This window comes from Oncorhynchus kisutch, linkage group LG21, assembly GCF_002021735.2.
Source record: "Oncorhynchus kisutch isolate 150728-3 linkage group LG21, Okis_V2, whole genome shotgun sequence".
NCBI lineage: Eukaryota > Metazoa > Chordata > Actinopteri > Salmoniformes > Salmonidae > Oncorhynchus > Oncorhynchus kisutch.
Genome location: NC_034194.2, coordinates 16,076,032 through 16,095,951, shown reverse-complemented (window position 1 = coordinate 16,095,951; position 19,920 = coordinate 16,076,032). Strand labels below are relative to the sequence as shown.

Genomic DNA, 19,920 nt, shown 5'->3' with positions numbered 1-19,920 from the left:
TAGCCTAAATAGCAGCCTACCTGTTGGCTTTTGGTTGTTGTAGCCTTTCTTTCTCATTTCACTTTTAATTCTGTCATTTTAATCCCATCTTTCATTGATTAGATATCCCCTGACTTGCTTGCCACATAAGCAGAGCAGCAATGCAATTGTCTCTCTCGCTCTCCTCTGCGGGAAGTGACCAGAGCGCATGCCTTTTTTTAGCAACTTTTTCCCCCAAATCATCAATATATAGTCGCATCATGCAGCCCATATATGTTTTTGATTTCTAAGACATTCCCAGGTGTATAGGCCTATCACAACTAAATAAATAATGGGTCTTATTGTGATGGCAAAGGCTATACGAAATGGTTTTATACGACTTCTTAAAACGTACATGCTCCAAAGGCACGCATCAGCAGCTCGTATGAGTGGAAGCCCGGAGATGATAAAATGTGTTTATGTTAATTAACAAGTCAATTACCGCAAGACCGCCAGTCATTTGCATGACAATTACCGGCTGACAAAACGTAGTGACTGCCACAGCCCTACATCAGGTCCTCACAATCCTATCAGTCGAACACTGGACCAGCCGGCAGTAACGACACAGTCGCACACCGCTCAACCATCAGATTGAGTGCGGGTTCTGTCAGCCATTCCGGATAGTGCAGGGCTTTTCACGTGTATTGTAAGGGCCACTCACCTCCTTTTTGGCTCTGTGCCGGCGGGTTTCTTGATTGACCGTTCCATGGCACTCGCCACCCCGATGCCAGCCTTCTCGCCCCTGCCAGGCTTGTCCAGGTGATTTGGGTTGGCGCTTAAGTGCTTGCTATGAAATTGGCAGAGAATTCTTTTTTTTTTTAAGTACAATAATAAGAGAGACATTTTGGCGTGGAACGGTTAAGCATGATTAACGGTTAAGTCACTTCAGACAGAAATAGATGAGAGCTGTTCGCACTTTTTTGGGGGGGGTGTTAAAATGCTCGAAGGAATTTGGAAATGAAGTTGAACTGCAAAATTCGAAGCTACACGATGATAGTCTTGGCCAAACTCTACATTCTAATACGCCTACGCTGGAATCATACATTTCCCCCCTACAATATCTGTCTCAGACTGTCCTGAGAATATATTGTAGTTAAAGCAGTGTTTTGGTTACTGATTGGTCCTTACTCTGCAGTGGGAGCTGGAGCTGGGATGATATCTGGGTTGGGTTCTGCCCGTCGGGGTCGCCCCAGTCCTCCTGACCCTGGCATCTCACCACTCAGACGGTCTGGCAGCACTGAGTCCTTGTTGATGTTGATGTCAGAGTATGGGCATCCCACCGCACTGCAAATCAGAGCATATACATTATTACAAATGACTGATTTAAGGAAAAAAGACTTGGTGTAATAACTTCATAATAGGCCTTAATTACAACTTAATAAGGTGTTAATAACAAGACAAGATATTCATTCACACATCAGTGATCTTGGGGACAGAATCAAAAGCTAATATAAGCGAAGCAGCAGAGAGATATGTATATATTTTTTAAGGCAGCTCGCTCACACTGAGTGTGTGCCACAAACGCTCTTTCCTGTCTAATCGGGGAAACATTGATGTTGGCATAAAACAGTTTACACCGTTCCTAGTACTACTCAATAGTCACTACAGCCAACCCCAGAGTTTCTGGGGTTGGAAGTGATTCATTCCAGGGTGATGAATCTCAATTTGGAAACATTGAACGTGCTCTAACTCAAGCTACAGACAATAGCAGTCTGTAGACTGAGACTACTTCATTCACAACAGCCTTGTCATCGTCCACCTGTGTAATATGCTATTTCTCATTATCTTAGGGGGAAACATACTTTACCTCAACTAAAAAGGAAAGGATCTATATAAACAACATATTTGCACTGAAATGGTTAGGTAAGCCTCGCTGTCACACTGCGACCACTCTGACTGACGAGGGGAGAGAGAAAGAGAGATCGCGTTTCTCCCTTTCTCTCACTCTCTGCTAATCCCCCTCTCATTTTTCTTGGCTGCTGTCACACATTTCTTTGCATAACGAGGGCTCTTTCCCATCCTTTCTGTGCGTAGCTAGCTGTCGCTCTACCGCTTTAATATTCCAGGTTTGCCAACAAACACTGATAAAGCACCTCTCATCCCATAGATACATTTTAATACACTACATTCTGTACTCAGGCTCCAAGTTAATCAGCTTACATTACAGACACTGAACCAACGGACTGTGTCCCTATTAAAAAGTCTCTCTACCGCAGTGTGCACGACCTCCGGTCACTCCGTAATAAAGCACGGCAACGTCGGGAGAAAGACCTAGAGTCATTATGCCTTTTCTGCCAATATGTTTCTGTTCACATTAGTAGATCTCCAGCTGGAGGGGTACATGCTGTACGAAAGCCCGGTGAGGCAGAGGTGGGTGTATGGAGAGTGGAGACACGGTTTCTCAGGAGAAAAGGGTAAGAATTGTAATGAATACTGATGGGAGAGAGTGACACTCATGTGCTTACACCGCTGTGCCTCTAGCTCCACACAGCCAATTATACAGGCTCTACACAGCCTCACCCCAGGGGCATTCAGGTACGTGTGGATCATGTACAATACCTACCTATATTGTTGACCTCCAGACCTACCACAGGTGCTGTAGGCTAACATTCACTTTCAGTAGGAATACATTGGGTGTATCTTGCATTATGAGTCTCTATGCTACAGTAATAAACATAACTGGTAACTGGTGGATCAATGAGCCTGAAGCCCAGTTTGACCAGCAACAAGTGACCATTCACCGGCAAGTAGCGATATGAAGCCTGTTGGGGTTACAAGTGGACATTTCTATTGGATGGTAGTTTTGATGGCCTGGCCAGCCAGACAGAGTGATTGCTCTGAGTGTGGGTACCTGTGGTGGCCAGAGTAGCGGGCTCCTTTGATGTGGCCCACACCTTTACACCCTGGGGTGGGACATCCGCCCTGCTCAGACGACTCAAACAGCTCCTGTGGACCTGGGGATGAGGAGAGGAGAGGGGGGTGAGATATTACATCCAGATCTACCTAGTGATACCCTATTCCCTACATGACTTCAGGCGAACCATCCTAAAATAATGTTCATCTAATCTAGCCGATTAATGTAATGCGAATGTGCAGTGTCCATATTAGGATAGCCTCAGTCACAAGGAGTTGGTGTCAACATCCCAAGGAGCTGGTACTATTGACAGTCAGTACAGGAAGAGAGAAAGCAGATATGTCCCTGGATGTGTCCATATGACACGAGTGAGCTGCCATGTGGAGCAGTAACTCTCGCTCTGAGAATGCAGCTCTGTACTCTGAAACATGACGGCAGTATCAGCTGCACTCTAATCACAACTCCTCACTCCACGTTTCCATGGACACCACTACACAGGGAGAAATTAGTAGTAAGTGGAAAGGGAGGCAGAGAGAAGTTCATTGTTCAGCTCCCAGCATCCTCAGGGTAAAATGCAGGATATTGACCACAGAGAGCCAGGACTCATGAGCCATCAAAGAGTCATTTTGAATAATTTGCTTTTTTCCCCAACAACAAGGCTTCTTCCCACCACTCCTTCAATATAACAACAGCAGATCAGATTAAATCGACGCAAAGACGGAACTGTCTTTTCAGGGAAAAGCATATCAAGCTATTTGCGATTGAACGGGATAAGAAATAGCAGCGTCCATTGAGGCCTGGCTCTAAGTGTGTCTGCTAGGAACCGTAGGTATGGAACTGAGGCAGGGAGCTGGACATGAATAGATTAGGATGAGTCATAAAGCCACTCACTGATCGGGGGCTGGAGGGGGTGGCCTGTCTTAGCACACCAGCCCGCAGGGTGGATGTCTGGACTGTCTGTGTCCACCCAGTAGTCATACTCATCCGTCCAGCCATCAAAATGGATCTAGAGGAACACACACCAAGGACAAACAGTCACAGTAGAGTCCGACCACATACGATAAATATAGAAATGTGGGGAAAAGAGATTTAACCAAAATCACGGTCGAATGATAAAGACATATCTTGGAGATTAGAAGCTGAACTACTGATTGCGTCAATCTAGCTGACAAGCACCGTCTCGGACTGAATCCCCTGGCACTGCCCTTACAGCTGGAGGAGGCTAGCCCGGGCTATCTGTGGGAGGCCGACACACAGCATAGTTGGTAACTATCGCTCATCCTCTGTTCTTATCCACACTCCTGACAATGATAGTGTGCTTCACAGTGTGGGGCAAACAAGAGGAGACAGGAGCACACCAGGGTGTTGTGGGAAGGCAGACCCTCCTAGTACACAGCCTGCTTTCCTGCCTTGCTAAAAACAATTGTTATTAGTTCAGTCGAAGACAACATGAAATATGAAGCATGCGCTGGCACAAAGGGACTGAAGATGGGGAGACAGCATGAGAATGTATGTGATGCTTGAAGGACAATGAGAGCATGAAACGCATGTAGTGTTGGTTCGTGTATGAGTGGTGAGAGTGATGGTGGTGGGGGTATGGATGGAGCTTCAGAAAACAGTCTTGGAATGAGTGAGAGAAGACAGGGTTCCGAGGTAGGAGGTCAAGATCAAAATTGAAAGCCTTGTATATAAAGTGACAAGTGACAGTAGAGAAACCAAAGCTAAGCTGAAGGAGTATGAGTTTAGAAACCCGGAGGGACTGTATAGACTGGAGCTATGCTATCTAGGGCTATTCTTGCTCCATGCGCAGAAGGGTTTAGACTGCGATGACTGAACAGTATAGGCATAAGTAGGGCAGAGGGAGAGGCACTGACATACACCTCAGGCAGCCAGCTGTCCATCGACTCCCAACACTGACCTACTGTTCACTTCAGAGTTCAAAGAGCATGGAGAGCAGAGCTCTCCTGAAAATGGTCTCAAGGAGAGAGTCAAGGAGATGTTAATTTTATGTACTGGAAACTGGAATAGAGGGACAATGGTGAGGTATTTGTATATGTATTCCCAGTAAATCAGCACATTTCTCCCACAGGACACCTTCATACAGAGTTCATCTCCCAATTTTCCACATGGAGCTGGAGTTTCATCCTTTTTTTGTTCTTTGAAATGTTTCAGAGAAATCTGTAGTGAACCAGAACTCAAGAGATTATACTCAAGGATTATACTAGTTCAGATCTAGGGTCTAAATAGCTACACACTTCACAGTGCAGATGAGTGACGTATTGGCTAATCCTCCTGTCATGTACAGCTCAACTAAACCACACACACACACTCATCCCTACATCTGAGCCTAAAAACAAGTGGTGGGAGGAAGGGAGACCTCCTAGTTATTGACATAGACAGAAGTGTTGCTACAGCTGAGTCACAGTATCATGTTGAATGACTCCAGTCTGGAGTGAAGATGGATACTGGTAGACACAGTGGTCAGACAGAGGCAGATAAGAGAGTTGAAGAGATGTTCTCACCTGGACCCTGTGGTCATCAGTGTCCACCACAGTGGCCACTCTGACAAGCATGGGGTTCCTCTTGTCCACCGTCTCCAACTTCATGAGTGGCTGGAAACTGTGGGGGGGTTTCTGTAGAGGGAGAGTGGTGGGGGGGGGGGGGGGTGTTAGGGCTCAGAGGCACCAATAGCGCTTGCAGGCCAAGGGTACTTAGCACTTCTGAACATAATTTGTGAACCGAGGGCGCTCTGATTTCACACGTTGAATGGCGTGAATAATTCCGGTAGTCCGACCTCTACAGCGGGTGGTCCTTAAAACACAGCGCGCTGACGATCGGCAGACGAACGCCAGACCCACATTCGCGTGCATCTTTAGGCAGCATATCATATGTCACACTCTGTGGCAGACGGCCAGCTAGGCTACTCCAGTAAACTGTGTTGGAATGTAGACGTGGGGCTGCCACATCGTCCTGCGTGCCGAGGATAGAGAGATAAACAGCCGTACCCCTTTAAAAGCCCTGGCAGGAGCCGGTGACGAGTGGGTCTCCTCCAGATACTTTCCCCAGGAGAAATTCTTGACATTGGGGTAACCTACAGGAAAGAGTCATGAAAAAGACTGAGCCAGATTGAGCACGACTACACATGCTGTATCACGTAGTACATGTGTGGGCGGGTGAAGTCCCTTGTGCTTTCTGTCATTCTAAACCATCGGTCTTCTCCACAGTGGAATAACATCATTTACAGATCAGATTAAAACAAACAAGAAAAATTCTGTCATTTAGCAGACACTCTTATCCCAAGTGACTTACAGTAGGGAGTGGATACATTTTCATACTTTTATTCGTACTGGTCCCCCATGGGAATTGAACCCACATCCCTGGCGTGGCAAGTGCCACGCCCTACCAACTGAGCTACATGGGCGGTGATCTACTTGGAAACGTTCCATGTGTTGATCTTTACTTTCAGAACTGTATGCTCAGTCATCATTACACATGTGTGGTATCCTGGCAGGATCTGCAGGATACATAGTGAGTTAGTATCTCACCTGGAGGCTTGGTGAGAATCCTGTCGTTGTCATGACACCAGCCCACTGGGTGGATGTATGGACTGGTTGCATCACACCTACGGAGGAGAAGCAGGAGAAGGACAGTGGTAACAAAATGCCACCTGCTCAGCAGATTTCTCATTTCTTTGTATATACACATGTATATTCCTCCTCTTCCCTATAAACTGTTATGACATGAACTTCCCCATAAACTGTTACGGGGGATTGAATAGGGATAATGTTTAGGAGTAAGCACAAGGATAGGAGAATAGGTCAGCTGACATTGTGACAGACTCTGAGCCACTGTGGCTTCAGCCACCTTATGACTGAGTGATTAACCCGTTCAGCTAACCGTGATGGCATGTTATGCAACAATCACTTTGACGTACCGGGAAGTGTCAGGAAAGGAGAAAGGAGAAAGGATACTTCCCTCACAGCTTCCCACTGCTCCCTCTCTCCACGTCAACCATCGGCAGGACAACATATATCTATCACTGAATGATGGACGGCACACCACTGACGCGTAGATTGTAGGCAGTAATACTCCTATGATGCTGTCATTGCATCAGCAGTGCAGGATAAATTGCAAGGGGCTTGCATAACTGCATAACGGTTTACTATTTCACCATGGGACTCAACATACTGTATCGAAACCAATCCCTTTTTGTGTTGTGCCAGTGTGACACAACTGTGTCGTAATCTACATTTGAGGATTGCCATTGTTTCTACCTCAGTGGTCAGTGTTGTTACAGCAAGCTTGTCTGAGGGACAACATAGACTCCCAGTGTCCTACTCTCTGGCCAGGCCAGGGTGAAGCAGAGCCCAGTGGAGTGGTTAACCTGCTCTTTGGCCCAGAGGTGTGATGCTGCAGGGCCTGTGACTGGCTGACGTGAGCTGTAGCGACAACACATGAGAGAGAGAGCGTCATCTCCCTGGGTGAATCTGCTCGTCCCTTAACCGCTCCAGGCTCTACTCTCTCTCTCTCTAACTCCTCTCCTCCTTGACATTTATCTGACGATCATCCATAATTCAGCCAATACAAGTTCTTGTATCGTGCAGACTGGGTCTTCCTCCTGGCGGTCCAAATCCCAAGCTGGGAGGGCTTAGAGCAGGCACGAAACAACAGTAACGACACGCGCAATTCTCAGTCGGAAAAAGACAAACAAAGGCGAAAATCAACCAGTTGGAGGGATGGCAATTGAGGGGGGAAAAGGAGACTAGAGAATTGTGAGGGAAGTGATGTGCGTGCTAGTGTCAGAAGAATAATTAATGGTAGAGCCGATTCATACTGTACTTAAAATGTATTACACAAGTAATGTAGCTTGTTTGCTTGTGTAAAATATTAATAACAAACACTCTGGTACGAGGCAATGCTTTTCTCCTCCCAGACACAAACGTTCTGTTGTAATAAATCTAGCACCATCTAGTGCCCAATTCTGCAACAAGAAAGAAAATAATCTACGTGACTTAGATATGACATCGGTAAACACAAATCACCGCTTTCATTTTGAAGTCTGAAATATCGTAAGGAAATGTTAGGAAATGTAAATCACAAAGTTAGACATTACCAGAAGTCGTAGCTCTCATCCCAGTCATCAAAGTGCACCAGGAATCGACTGTCCACCATGTCTGTTACTGTGGCAACACAGATGAAGGAGGGGTTCTTCTTGTCAATGGCCTCCAGCTTCATCCCAATTCGGAATCCTAAAGGAGTGACAGTCTGGAAAATAAACACAGGGCAGTTACTCAAGAGACAAAAAGCTCACATTTGGCTCAGCCATGAATCTTGTCATATTATAGCCTTTCGACTGCTCATGAAACTACTCAATATCTATGTTGAACGGGTTGATGTCAAGTATTGTACTTCAATGAAGGAGGTGTAAAACTGGGCGTGAAGTCTAACTAAACTAAACAGTTTCACCTAGCGGTAAAAACACTAGTATCAAAGCAATATGAAAGCGATCCATAAGGCCTTGGACACACTCGGATTTTGTGTCAGAGAATTGCGGATGGAGCCAATGGAAGTCAACATTTGCTGATAGAATGACAACGCCAACGGAGATGATTGTCAGAGGGACGGACAAAAACTGACAATGATGTATGTCATATACAATTTCATCCGAGTTTATGCATTGGAGTGTGTCCCCGGGCTAAATTAGATCTGTAGGCTGCTCTTACCGTGTTCTGATTCTCAAACAGGGCCTTGGGAGCTGCCTGGGCTTTGCTCAGCTTGATATACGACAACCAGCTGAACTCCTCATCCTTTAAACCTGTCCATCCATAGAGGGGGGGGGGGGGATATCAAATATCCCTGGATCAATTTCAGGTATGCTAGTAATCATGCAGAAAATAGCTACTAAAAATGCATGAGTATTGTTTTCCTGTTGCCATAGGTAACCTGCTTGCACGAAGAAAAACAAATGAATTATAACCATCCCTATATGACTAGTCTCACATAGGAAAGAAAACTGTCCAGCAATACAGTGGTAAGGAAATACTAATGAGAAGATGAGGGAGTGCTACAGTAACAGTTTGAAAATGTCCCATCCAAAATGACCAATACTGTATGCGTTATTAGCTTTTCCAGGTGGATATCTGTCAAAGGTAGCATGTCTCTTACCTTTGGGGGGGTGAAGCGTGTGTCGTGTTTTCTCACACCATCCCACAGGGTGAATGTCTGCAGAGTTGGAATTCACCCAGAAGTCATAGTAGTCGGAGTACTTGTCAAAGTGAAGCCGTATTCTGTGTCCTGAAACCTAAACATGGAAGAAGCATTAAGCATCTTCACACATTACACGGTTATCCTGTGTTTGCTACTCAAACAAAATTAATTAAGTAATAACCTACTGACTAGACGCGCACTTGATGCCAACATAGAGAAGTGGACATTTATGTGGACATTTATGGTCTTATAAATACTGTATTTTGCTAATGCCATTGCATAGCAACCCACAAGTCATCACAACTATCACAGCTATGCACTGGAACAAGAACAACGACAATGCAGACTTTGCTTCAGATCTTCCCAAAGCTGAAGATTTCCATGACATGAGTTTCGACTCCCCTGAGAGGGCAGCGATGATGAGTCGAGGTGAGAGGTTACCTCAGCTACAGTGAGCACACAGTACATGGAGGGGTGCTCTGGATCCACTCCCTCTAGCTTCATTCCTACCCGGAATCCATTCTTACTCTGGGGGAAGGCCTGGTGCTGAAAGGAAAATGTGACATCATTAGTATAAAAAATAATGAACTTAAAGCTGCAATGTGACTTTTTGGGCGACCCGGCCAAATTCTCATAGAAATGGGAGTTATAGATCTGCCATTCTAATGAATTTAAAGCTGCAATATGTGACTTTTTGGGCGACCTGGCCAAATTATCATAGAAATGGGAGTTATAGATCTGCCATTCTAATGAACTTAAAGCTGCAATATGTGACTTTTTGGCGACCCGGCCAAATTCTCATAGAAGTGAGAGTTATAGATCTGCCATTCTAATGAACTTAAAGCTGCAATATGGGTATTTTTGGGCGACCCGGCCAAATTCTCATAGAAATGGGAGTTAGATCTGCCATTCTCATTGAAAGCAAGTATAAGAAGCGGTAGATATGTTCTATGTGCGCAATTTCTATGCTTCACATTCTAAGGTTTCGTTTCTGCATCTTTTACTTTTGGGTTTGGAAAAACAGCTTCAAACCGAGGAAAGTACAATATTTATGGTTATGGAAAATATATTGCACAGCAGTTTAGATGGTAAAAGGATTCTCTACACTATACTTGCTTGTTTTGTCACAAACTGAAATTATGCAAACTATTAGAATATTAGCAACCAGGAAATGGTGGAGCGATTTCTGCATAGTGCACCTTCAACACTGTTTTTGTAGGCAAAGACTAATACATGTGATTAATGAGTTGAAATTAATTTATTCTCAACATGTAGGAAAGAATGTAGGACTTGATGTGAAATATCATCTTAACCCTGAATGACAAGCTGTAAAGGAGGAATAGACTAAAGAATAGAATGACTAGAAGGAAACGGAGAAGGATAAGGGTTTAGATTTAAGTATTTAAGATTCAATAACCCATTCTATACAGGCCTGAGGGGTATGGTATGACAGCTCACCTCTTTGAACAGTTTAGTGGGGGCAGCAATGGCTTTGTCCTGCTCCAGATATGAGGCCCAACACCAAGACTTCTTTTTCCCTCCATATGGAACAGTTTCCATAGTGAGACAATGATTCATTAGATTGTGTAAAAAGCAATACACAACATTACATTGAAACACATACAGTTAGTGTGTGTGTGTGTGTATGTGCAAATGGCAGTGATTATATCAATATGGTGATTGTGAAAATGAGTATCCGGGCCCTGAGTGGCCCCTCACAAGTGTCCCTCCCACTGCATGTTTCTACTCACTGTGTCTTAGTAGGCCTGCGTCCCCCCTCCGTTTCCTCCTGCCTCGCGGCGCGCCACGGGTCATCTTCCTGCTGTCTTTCTCCTCCTGTTTGATGCACACAGGAGGCTTTACACACTAGAACACTAGAATATGCAGTAACATTTTAAGACTAAGAATTCTAAGAACAGTACCAGTCAAAAGTTTGGACACACCTACTCATTCCATGGTTTTTCTTTCTTTTTTTACTATTTTCTACAGTGTAGAATAATAGTGAAGACATCAAAACTAGGAAATAACACATATGGAATCAACCATCAAGAGCTATGATGAAACTGGCTCTCATGAGGACCGCCACAGGAAAGGAAGACCCAGAGTTACCTCTGCTGCAGAGGATAAGTTCATTAGAGTTACCAGACTCAGAAATTGAAGCCCAAATAAATGCTTCACAAAGTTCAAGTAACAGACACATCTCAACTGTTCAGAGGAGACTGCGTGAATCATGCCTTCATGGTCGAATTGCTGCAAAGAAACCACTACTAAAGGACACCAATAAGAAGACACTTGCTTGTGCCAAGAAACATGAGCAATGGACATTAGACCGGTGGAAATCTGTTGTTTGGTCTGATGTGTCCAAACTGCTGTGTCTTTGTGAGACGCAGAGTAGGTGAACAGATGATCTCTGTATGTGTAGTTCCCACTGTGAAGCATGGAAGAGGAGGTGTGATGGTGTGTGGGTGCTTTGCTGGGAACACTGTGTGTGATTTATTTTGAATTCAAGGCACACGTAACCAGCATGGCTACCACAGCATTCTGCAGCGATACGCCATACAACCTGGTTTGCGCTTAGTGGGACTATCATTTGTTTTTCAACAGGACAATGACCCAACACACCTCCAGGCTGTGTAAGGGCTATTTGACCAAGAAGGAGAATGATGTAGTGCTGCATCAGATGACCTGGCCTCTACAATCACCCGACCTCAACCTAATTGAGATGGTTTGGGATAGGTTGGACTGCAGAGTGAAGCAAAAGCAGCCAACAAGTTCTCAGCATATGTGGGAACTCCTTCAAGACCTTTGGAAAAGCATTCCAGGTGAAGCTGGTTGAGAGAATGCCAAGAGTGTGCAAAGCTATCCTAAAGGCAATGGGTGACTACTTTGAAGAATCTAACATATAACATATATTGTGATTTGTTTAACACTTTTTTGGTCACTACATAATTTGACTGGTACTGTATATAAATGTGATATTTCAGTTTTAGAATTTTTATACACTTGCAAACATTTCTAAAAACCTGTTTTTGCTTTGTCATTCTGAGGTATTGTGTGTAGACTGATGAGGGAAATAAACGATTTTATCAATTTTAGAATAAGGCTGTAACCTAACAAAATGTGGAAAAAGTCAAGGGGTCTGAATACTTTCCAAACACACTGTACTCACACATACAATATAGACTAGAGCAATGTGATATTTTGGCACAGGCAATGAGGACAGTGTTTACAAGGTAGTATTGAAATCATTCTGAATTTGTGTTTCCTGTACATTGAAATGTTTCCATTTTGAAACAATAATGATAAAATCAGAGATTAGCCAAGAGTTATCTACACCAGTCGGGTCGCAGCACGTTCTGTGAAGCATTCATTTAGTACGAGTTATGACACAGCAGGAAAGGCATGCGAGGCTAACACGTCACCCCACAAAATCCTGTGCAATTTGGAGTGATGCCAAAAGATTTACAGACTTGAGGTTCTATACCATATAAATCAAATAAGCATATATCTACAAAATGTGATGAAATATCAGTAAGATGTCAACAGTTATGTATAATTCAGTAGGTACACAATTCAGGATAACATTTGTAAAAATAAATAAACAATTTAAATCCTTGGCGTAATAAAGTAATACTGACATAGACTTCATCATCGTCCTCAGGCGGGACCTCTGGGGTGTCCATCTTGTACTGCTGCAAAGACCTCTTACGGCTGACCCCTACCACCTCCCCATTACTCTTCGAAACCTCCTTCTTAAGCTTCAGCTCACTGCAGTGGAAAGAAAATATAGAGTAAAGGTTTGTGCAAAAAAGGATTACCCTTCTAATAAACTATAGTTTCAGTAATAGCTGAACTGCAAAATAGCTAAAGCTTGGCCAGCATGAAACATTAATGCCAAAATAGTCTTCATTCATGGCAATTTCTGAAATATAGGTGCAATGACTAAAAGAATAAACAAAGAAATGCACTGTGGTGCTGGGCAGAAAACCAAACTGATTGTGTTACTAGGATATTATTAGATTGTAGAACTAAATTGATTTTCAAGTCTAACATTTTAAGGGGGACCACACCTTGTATTTCATATACATAATGCATTACTCCTACATTGACTTACTCAAGGGCTGCCTATGAAGAATCCTATCATCATCAGCAGCTAGAAATATGGTCAAAATCTTTAAAAAATTACAATCCAACTCCAATTTTTCCAAATGAAATGTGATTAACTGTTCATTACAGTATGTATAGTCTGTCTTTCTCTTCTCTGTTGCCATGGCAGTAGTAAATCCATAGAAGGAATACCACTTTAAGGTGCAACGTTCTGTTCGCAGTTTCTCCCATTTAAAACAATGGATATTTGGGGCCCAAGGCAGCACTGTCTGTCTCTCTCTCTCTCTCTCTCTCTCTCCAGCCTAGAGCATGCATTAGCATCACCGCTAGTCTTTACATTAACTAACTGATCAATTATTTCTGGCTTCCTCGTTGCATAGGATGGCTTGCCAAAGACATGTTTAGGAGGTAGACTTATCTATTTTCTTAAGCATATGAAATATGTTTATAGTTGTTGTGGTTATGAATGTAGGAAACTAAATATATACGGTTGCTTATATCAGCACATCGAGACATGAATAATAAAATAAATTAAAAAATTACGTTAAACATTTACTTAACCATGATAATTTGGCATAATATCACAATGTTTGTCTCTCATTGACTGGGTGAAAGTCTGGACTGGCCATTATGTCAGTGTACTGTACATAAGCGGAGGTTATTACAAACAGAACTTCATAAGCACAATAAACACCAGCTCAACTACCGGAAAATAGCATATGCAGAAACTGCAGTTAAGACCAGACCAGACTAGATGCCCTGGATACTAATGAAACCCTAGTCCTCCCCACTCCCCAGGCCGCTCCCCAGCCCACTCCCCAGCCCACTCACTCCTGCTGGTCCTGCTGCAGACAGCGCTCACTGCAGTGGAGGCCATCAGACATGAAGTCCACGGGGGAGCCCTTCCTTTGGCAGCGCACACACACCAGGCCTCTCTGGGCCCACTGCCCCTCCTGCATCTCCTCTATCTCTTTCACGGCTACCGCAGCACTGTCTGAGAGGGTTGTGGAAGGAGGGAGAGAGGGCAAAGAAAAGAGAGAGTCACAAAGTCATCCTCACCCATATCCTGTGTGGCTAATGAATCATTTCTAAGCTCATGGTCAATAACAACAGAGCAATGTGATAACATAAAAGGTTCCCGTGCATTCCCTGTTTCATTAATAAACAACAGCAACATAGCCACCAGCTAGACTGAGACTCAAATGGAAGGCCTTATTTGGAGATAATCAGAAATGCTCAAATAGATAGCTGATAGCTGACTGCTTATAATGATCACGATTCACCATTTTGTGCTTAGCTTTGCTGAGCTCAATTCGACTGACTCTCGTGCCTGGGGTTAGACACAATTATTGAAAATGCACACGTCTTGTATATCAAAGGTATGAACATGAAATACTATTTCAGACAGCAAAGTTACAGGATGGATAATTATCTAGTTTTGTAAATAGCCGTTATAGACAATATAATGATTTGCCGTGAAATGTAAAAACAAAGCCAACTCTACAGCAGCTTCTTAAAGACTGTATGCATGGTATGTGATAAGCTGGTGAAAACCTTCCGTTAAACATGCCCATTTGAAAGACGAAAGAGAAGACATATGCACATCCCACCCGATCAGGTGCATCTCAGACCCCAATGGGGATACAAACATTGTACATGTGTATGCTACCGTCTCACAAATATATCCCTTCCGGGAGCATCTAAAAGTTGTGGACATTGAACCATGCCATCTTACCCTCCTGAGCAGTCGGCACTGCCCATGTAATAGTGGCATGAGCTTTCTTCACACTCTCATCTTCTCCCTCCTCTGTTAGGACCTCCAAGACTCCAAACTCATTCACCTTAAACTAATAAACATAACACAAACTTTCTAAATGGATTAAATCAATGTTTTTCTCTCACCCATCTACACACAATAGCCCAGAATGACAAAGTGAAAATGTGTAGAAATGTTAGCAAATTTATTGAAAATGAAATACAGAAATATCTCATTTACATAGGTACTCACACCCCTGAGTCAATACATGTTAGAATCACCTTTGGCAGTGATTACAGCTGTGAGTCTTTCTGGATAAGTCTCAAAGAGCTTTGCACACCTGGATTGTACAATATTTGTACATTTTTCTTCTTTAAATTCTTCAAGCTCTGTCAAGTTGGTTGTTGATCATTGCTAGAAGGCCATTTTCAAGTCTTGCCACAGATTTTTAAGCCGATTTTAAGTAAAAACTTTAACTAGGCCACTTAGGAACATTCAATGTTGTCTGGTAAGCAACTCTAGAGTATATTTGGCCTTGTGTTTTAGGTTACAGTCCTGCTGAAATGTGAATTTGTCTCCCAATGTCTGTTGGAAACAGACTGAACCAGGTTTTCCTCTAGGATTGCGCTTGTGCTTAGCTCTATTCCGTTTATTTTTTTATCTTAAAAACTCCCTAATCCTTGCCTATGGCAAGCATACCCATAACACGATGCAGCCACCACCATGCTTGAACATGTGAAGAGTGGTTACACAGTGATGTGTTGTGTTGGATTTGCCCCAAACATAACGCTTTGTATTCAGGACATAAAGTGAATGTCTTTCCACATTTCATACAGTTTTATTTCAGTGCCTTACTGCAAACAGGAAGTATGTTTTGGAATATTTGTATTTTGTTCCTGAGTTCGGAAGGACACCTGTATCTTTGTAGTGACTGGGTGTATTGATACACCACCCAAAGTGTAATTAATAACTGAAATGCTGAAAGGGATATTCAATGTATGTTTAAAAAATATATATATTTACTCATCTACCAATAGGTGCCCTTCTTTGCAAGGCATTGGAAACCCTCTCTTGAATACTTATTGACTCAAGACATTTCAGCTTTTAATTTTTAATAAATGTATAAACTTTTCTAAAAACATAATTCCACTTTGACATTATGGGGTATTGTGTCTAGGCCAGTGACACAACATCTCAATTTAATCCCATTTTAAATTCAGGCTGTAACACAACAAAATGTGGAAAAAGTCAAGGGGTGTGAATCCTTTCTGAAAACACTCTATATGTGAGAAGTGAGGACATACTGTATATTCAGATGAATACTGTGATTAGCGCCATGTGACCTAGTCAGAAAAAAGTCCTTGGTCCTAATTATACAATTTATGATTTATACAATTATATATATATATCATTGATTTTGTCATTACACAAATAGATCATTCTACTTCATTATAATGTGTCCTTATTCTGATAGGTATAACACAAGTAAAAAAAGATATATATATATATATATATATCTATATAGCAACATTGAACCTTTTCAGCTGTTGTGGTGATGTGTACCTTCAGCTCACTCCCAGTTAGGGTTCCAACACCATCTTTCCAGTCCATGGCACCATACACATCAAAATCAGGGGTTGCTGCATTTGTAGCTGCATTTCTAGCATTTTTAGACTCATCCATGTTAAAAATGGGGATATCTGAAAAAGACAAGATGAAGCCACACCAGACAATAAATAACACTGTGCAGAATGAATATGGCACAGGCCTACTGAATCTATATAAACTGACTTTTAAAAAATCAGCTTAGTGAAGTTATTGCAACCGTAGACCTGCGCAAAGTGCAAGTCAAATGAAAAGAAGAGAAACAAATGAACGTTTCACACAGAGCGGCTTTGCAACAGTGTCTCAATAATGTTTCACAAAGCCGCTTTGCAACAATGTTTCAATTATTGTTGAAATGTAACAGCGGAAGTGACATACATCAACCACTAGAGGTCAGTGCTGACTAGGTTTAGACGACTGCGTTTGAAACTTTCAGACCCTATCAAACAATGAAATCACTGAACAAAAATTGTAGATGATGATTTATTGATGAATTATTGATAGTTCATGCAATTAGGCCTATGATCTATCAATATTGCTGTCTTTCAAATATAATTCCTGACGTTTCGGTAGGGTATATAATTTATGTGTTATGTATGCGCCTAAAATAATAAGTATAGGCATTAAGACAGTAGCCTACATTAACAGCAAATCGTTGCCAGGCATTTACGAAATTGCAATATGAAAGTAACTTACATTTTATGCATGCAAAATGCATTTCCATCCCAAACTATTTGAAAGATCGATCCTCTCTCTGCTAAGCGTCAAAATTGCATCATATGCAGAGAACACTTTTGAATTATCAACAAATATTATTACAAAGGAAAATTCCGCGTGTTTACTGTGCACATGTTATTCAACCTGTGTGTTAGATTTTATCATCAGATGTCCATTGTCGGTTATGAGCGTTATTAATATTTATTTCGAGCTTTCTGAGTCAAATAGTTTTAATTACGAGTGGGATTAAATGATTCGGTTGGGCGCAACCAGTTCGCATTTCCTTTGTATTCCAACTAGGTGTGTTACAGATATTTTGTGATGTCCCTTAGCAAGACGCTAATCATGCATTGTATCATATATTAACACTTTTCTTTGCTCTGATACTATTTAATGTGTTTTAAAGCCAGTTTCCCAAAATGGCGGAGCTGGAATATAGTCCTATATAATTCTCACCGGCAGGCCTGCAGACTCGTTGCTCTACAACAAAAATATTATTTTAACTGCCTTGAAAGCTTTTTGGAAGGAAATTATGGTATAAATATTTTAGTCCAGTTCGCTTGTCAAAAGCAATGTCTTCCTCTCCCCAGCCATAACAGGGAATTACACTGAAACAAACATTATTCTTGAAAGAGTACAATATACCATTATTATATACGTCTCTGGGAGACAAGAAATCTAGCACAACATATTTTCTATCATTGCAGTAATTTTCGACGCAACTTTTGTTACAATTTTAGAACGCAATATATTCACGCTCTACGCATTGAACCTCTTCCTGGCTGATATTATTGATGACACGTCCAGTCGTTTTGTACTTATTGCTAAGTTTTGGTCAAATTCCGTCGCAATGAACCTCTAGCGAAAGTATTATATAACAGATCACTCATTACTATAATACATAATTTCCTCCGTCAATTGTTTTATGCTAAAGTACATTTGTTTTAATTTGTCTGTGTCTTACCCAAATTCTCCCACGAGTACTGACAAATTGCCCAGGCAGCCGTCAATGCGCATGAGCATGGCTCTGAGCGAGTGCTTGCGGTGGGTGCCTCAGCTAGACTGTAAAACACATCATGCCAATATCGAAAGTTTGAGCTGGTTGAATAACAACATATGTAATAGAGTAAGCCATTATTTGTCGCATAACCTTGTCATCGACATAAAACCATCAGCAAATTATTATGGATGCGCTGTGGATGTTTGGAGACTGAGATAGGCGATGATTAGAATAAAATAACACGAATACCACGTTACTAAAAATAAAACCCAGTTTGCTTGTCGACAGTGAAATGGGGTGACTTGCGAAATAGCACAAAGAGCGTCCAGAAACGTTTTAATACCGATCCTTTAACCTAAATTGCGCCATCAACCTATTTTTCAATTTTGTGTTTAGGTTGACGCATCAACGTCGTTATCGTTACAGTTCAAAATAAAACATAATCTGTGCTCGTAAATCCTGTGCAAGAAACCATGAAAATCAAAGCAGATTATTGATGTACAAAGTTTCTTTATACCATGTTGTAGTCCGTTATTACTATGAACAAATTGGCTCAACTTGATTGATCGACATCTAAATGAAAAACAGTAATGGGCTGTAGCCATGGCCTACTGTTTCATTCCATAACTCAGACATCCAAGCTACCTTTATTGGACTTCTTAGTTTAGCTTCTCTAGAGTTGATCAAGGGAACTCTAGAACACAATAGAATAGAATGGTGAACAGATATAACAGAATAGAATATGGTAGAATAGAATAGAATACAGTTAGAATAGAATACACTAAGTTTGACTTTCACCAGTGATGGCTTTCCAGACTGAAACAAATGTTGTACAGTAACGTTTTGTGTAGATGGTTCAGTCAACCAAGCTTATCATTCATTACCATTACCATTGCCTGAAGTTATACAAAACATATCCCCTATGGTCTTATAGATATGATCATGAGTATGACTACTTTTTCTGTAAAATCTTTCATACTTATGGGCTGCTCTGTAAGAGCACGTGTGGCAAATGCGTACTGCATGGGGTGCTACTGCTGTTGCAGATCACCATACTGTTTGTACCTTATGGAGCCCAATTCCAAGTTATGGAATGTTCATAGCCATAGTGGCATGGCATAAGGGAAAATACTTCATTGGGAGCCCTTTCCTGCATATGACTGAGCAATTAACTGAAGAAATGCTTTGTGTTGGTGATCTCTCCTCTAATGCATGTTTGGTGATGGTTACATACAGTAGCCTGAGTTCACCGCACAATCCACTCACTGTACATAACATTAGTGATTAGTGAGTTACAGTGTCACTAATTCACTAAATAGAAAATATAAAGTTCATATGATGCAGTGCTGATTAAGGAGGGTGATTGTCAAAAGACATACTGAGGATTGTGTTTATGCTTTAAGTGCTTAGGACTTGTTTCTGTTTCCTCGGCGTTCTGTCACGGTTTTAATGACACACGTAGCAGGGGCCTTGTTAATGTTTCAACTCTAAACTTTCAAGAATATGTCCGGCTTGCAGAGAGATCACTCGTCGCACAATACACTGTAGATCAGTGGGCCAGAGAAGCAGATCGTTCTGAAGAACTGTGTGTCCTATTTACATTTCATTTACCCAGAGTCAAGTCTGGCTTGCCTCCTGGTGCTCCAGCAGCTGTTA

General features: G+C 42.1%; 1 protein-coding gene across 1 annotated transcript in view; it reads right to left on the bottom strand.

The window, feature by feature from the left end:
- The window catches only part of l3mbtl3 (L3MBTL histone methyl-lysine binding protein 3), a 35,756-nt gene extending 17,428 nt beyond the window's left edge, over window positions 1-18,328 (bottom strand). Inside the window, exons 1-18 of the mRNA XM_031800871.1 lie at window positions 18,229-18,328; window positions 16,506-16,642; window positions 14,922-15,033; window positions 14,018-14,180; window positions 12,718-12,847; window positions 10,831-10,915; window positions 10,538-10,617; window positions 9,521-9,625; window positions 9,038-9,173; window positions 8,596-8,687; window positions 7,986-8,137; window positions 6,418-6,494; window positions 5,878-5,963; window positions 5,395-5,505; window positions 3,764-3,878; window positions 2,870-2,972; window positions 1,147-1,302; window positions 680-805 (exon numbers count right to left, since the gene is read on the bottom strand). Of these exons, the coding sequence (XP_031656731.1) occupies window positions 680-805; window positions 1,147-1,302; window positions 2,870-2,972; window positions 3,764-3,878; window positions 5,395-5,505; window positions 5,878-5,963; window positions 6,418-6,494; window positions 7,986-8,137; window positions 8,596-8,687; window positions 9,038-9,173; window positions 9,521-9,625; window positions 10,538-10,617; window positions 10,831-10,915; window positions 12,718-12,847; window positions 14,018-14,180; window positions 14,922-15,033; window positions 16,506-16,625 (1,949 nt within the window). The 5' untranslated portion in view covers window positions 16,626-16,642; window positions 18,229-18,328. The remainder of the gene's footprint in view (window positions 1-679; window positions 806-1,146; window positions 1,303-2,869; window positions 2,973-3,763; window positions 3,879-5,394; window positions 5,506-5,877; window positions 5,964-6,417; window positions 6,495-7,985; window positions 8,138-8,595; window positions 8,688-9,037; window positions 9,174-9,520; window positions 9,626-10,537; window positions 10,618-10,830; window positions 10,916-12,717; window positions 12,848-14,017; window positions 14,181-14,921; window positions 15,034-16,505; window positions 16,643-18,228) is intronic.
- Between the last annotated feature and the right edge of the window lie 1,592 nt (window positions 18,329-19,920).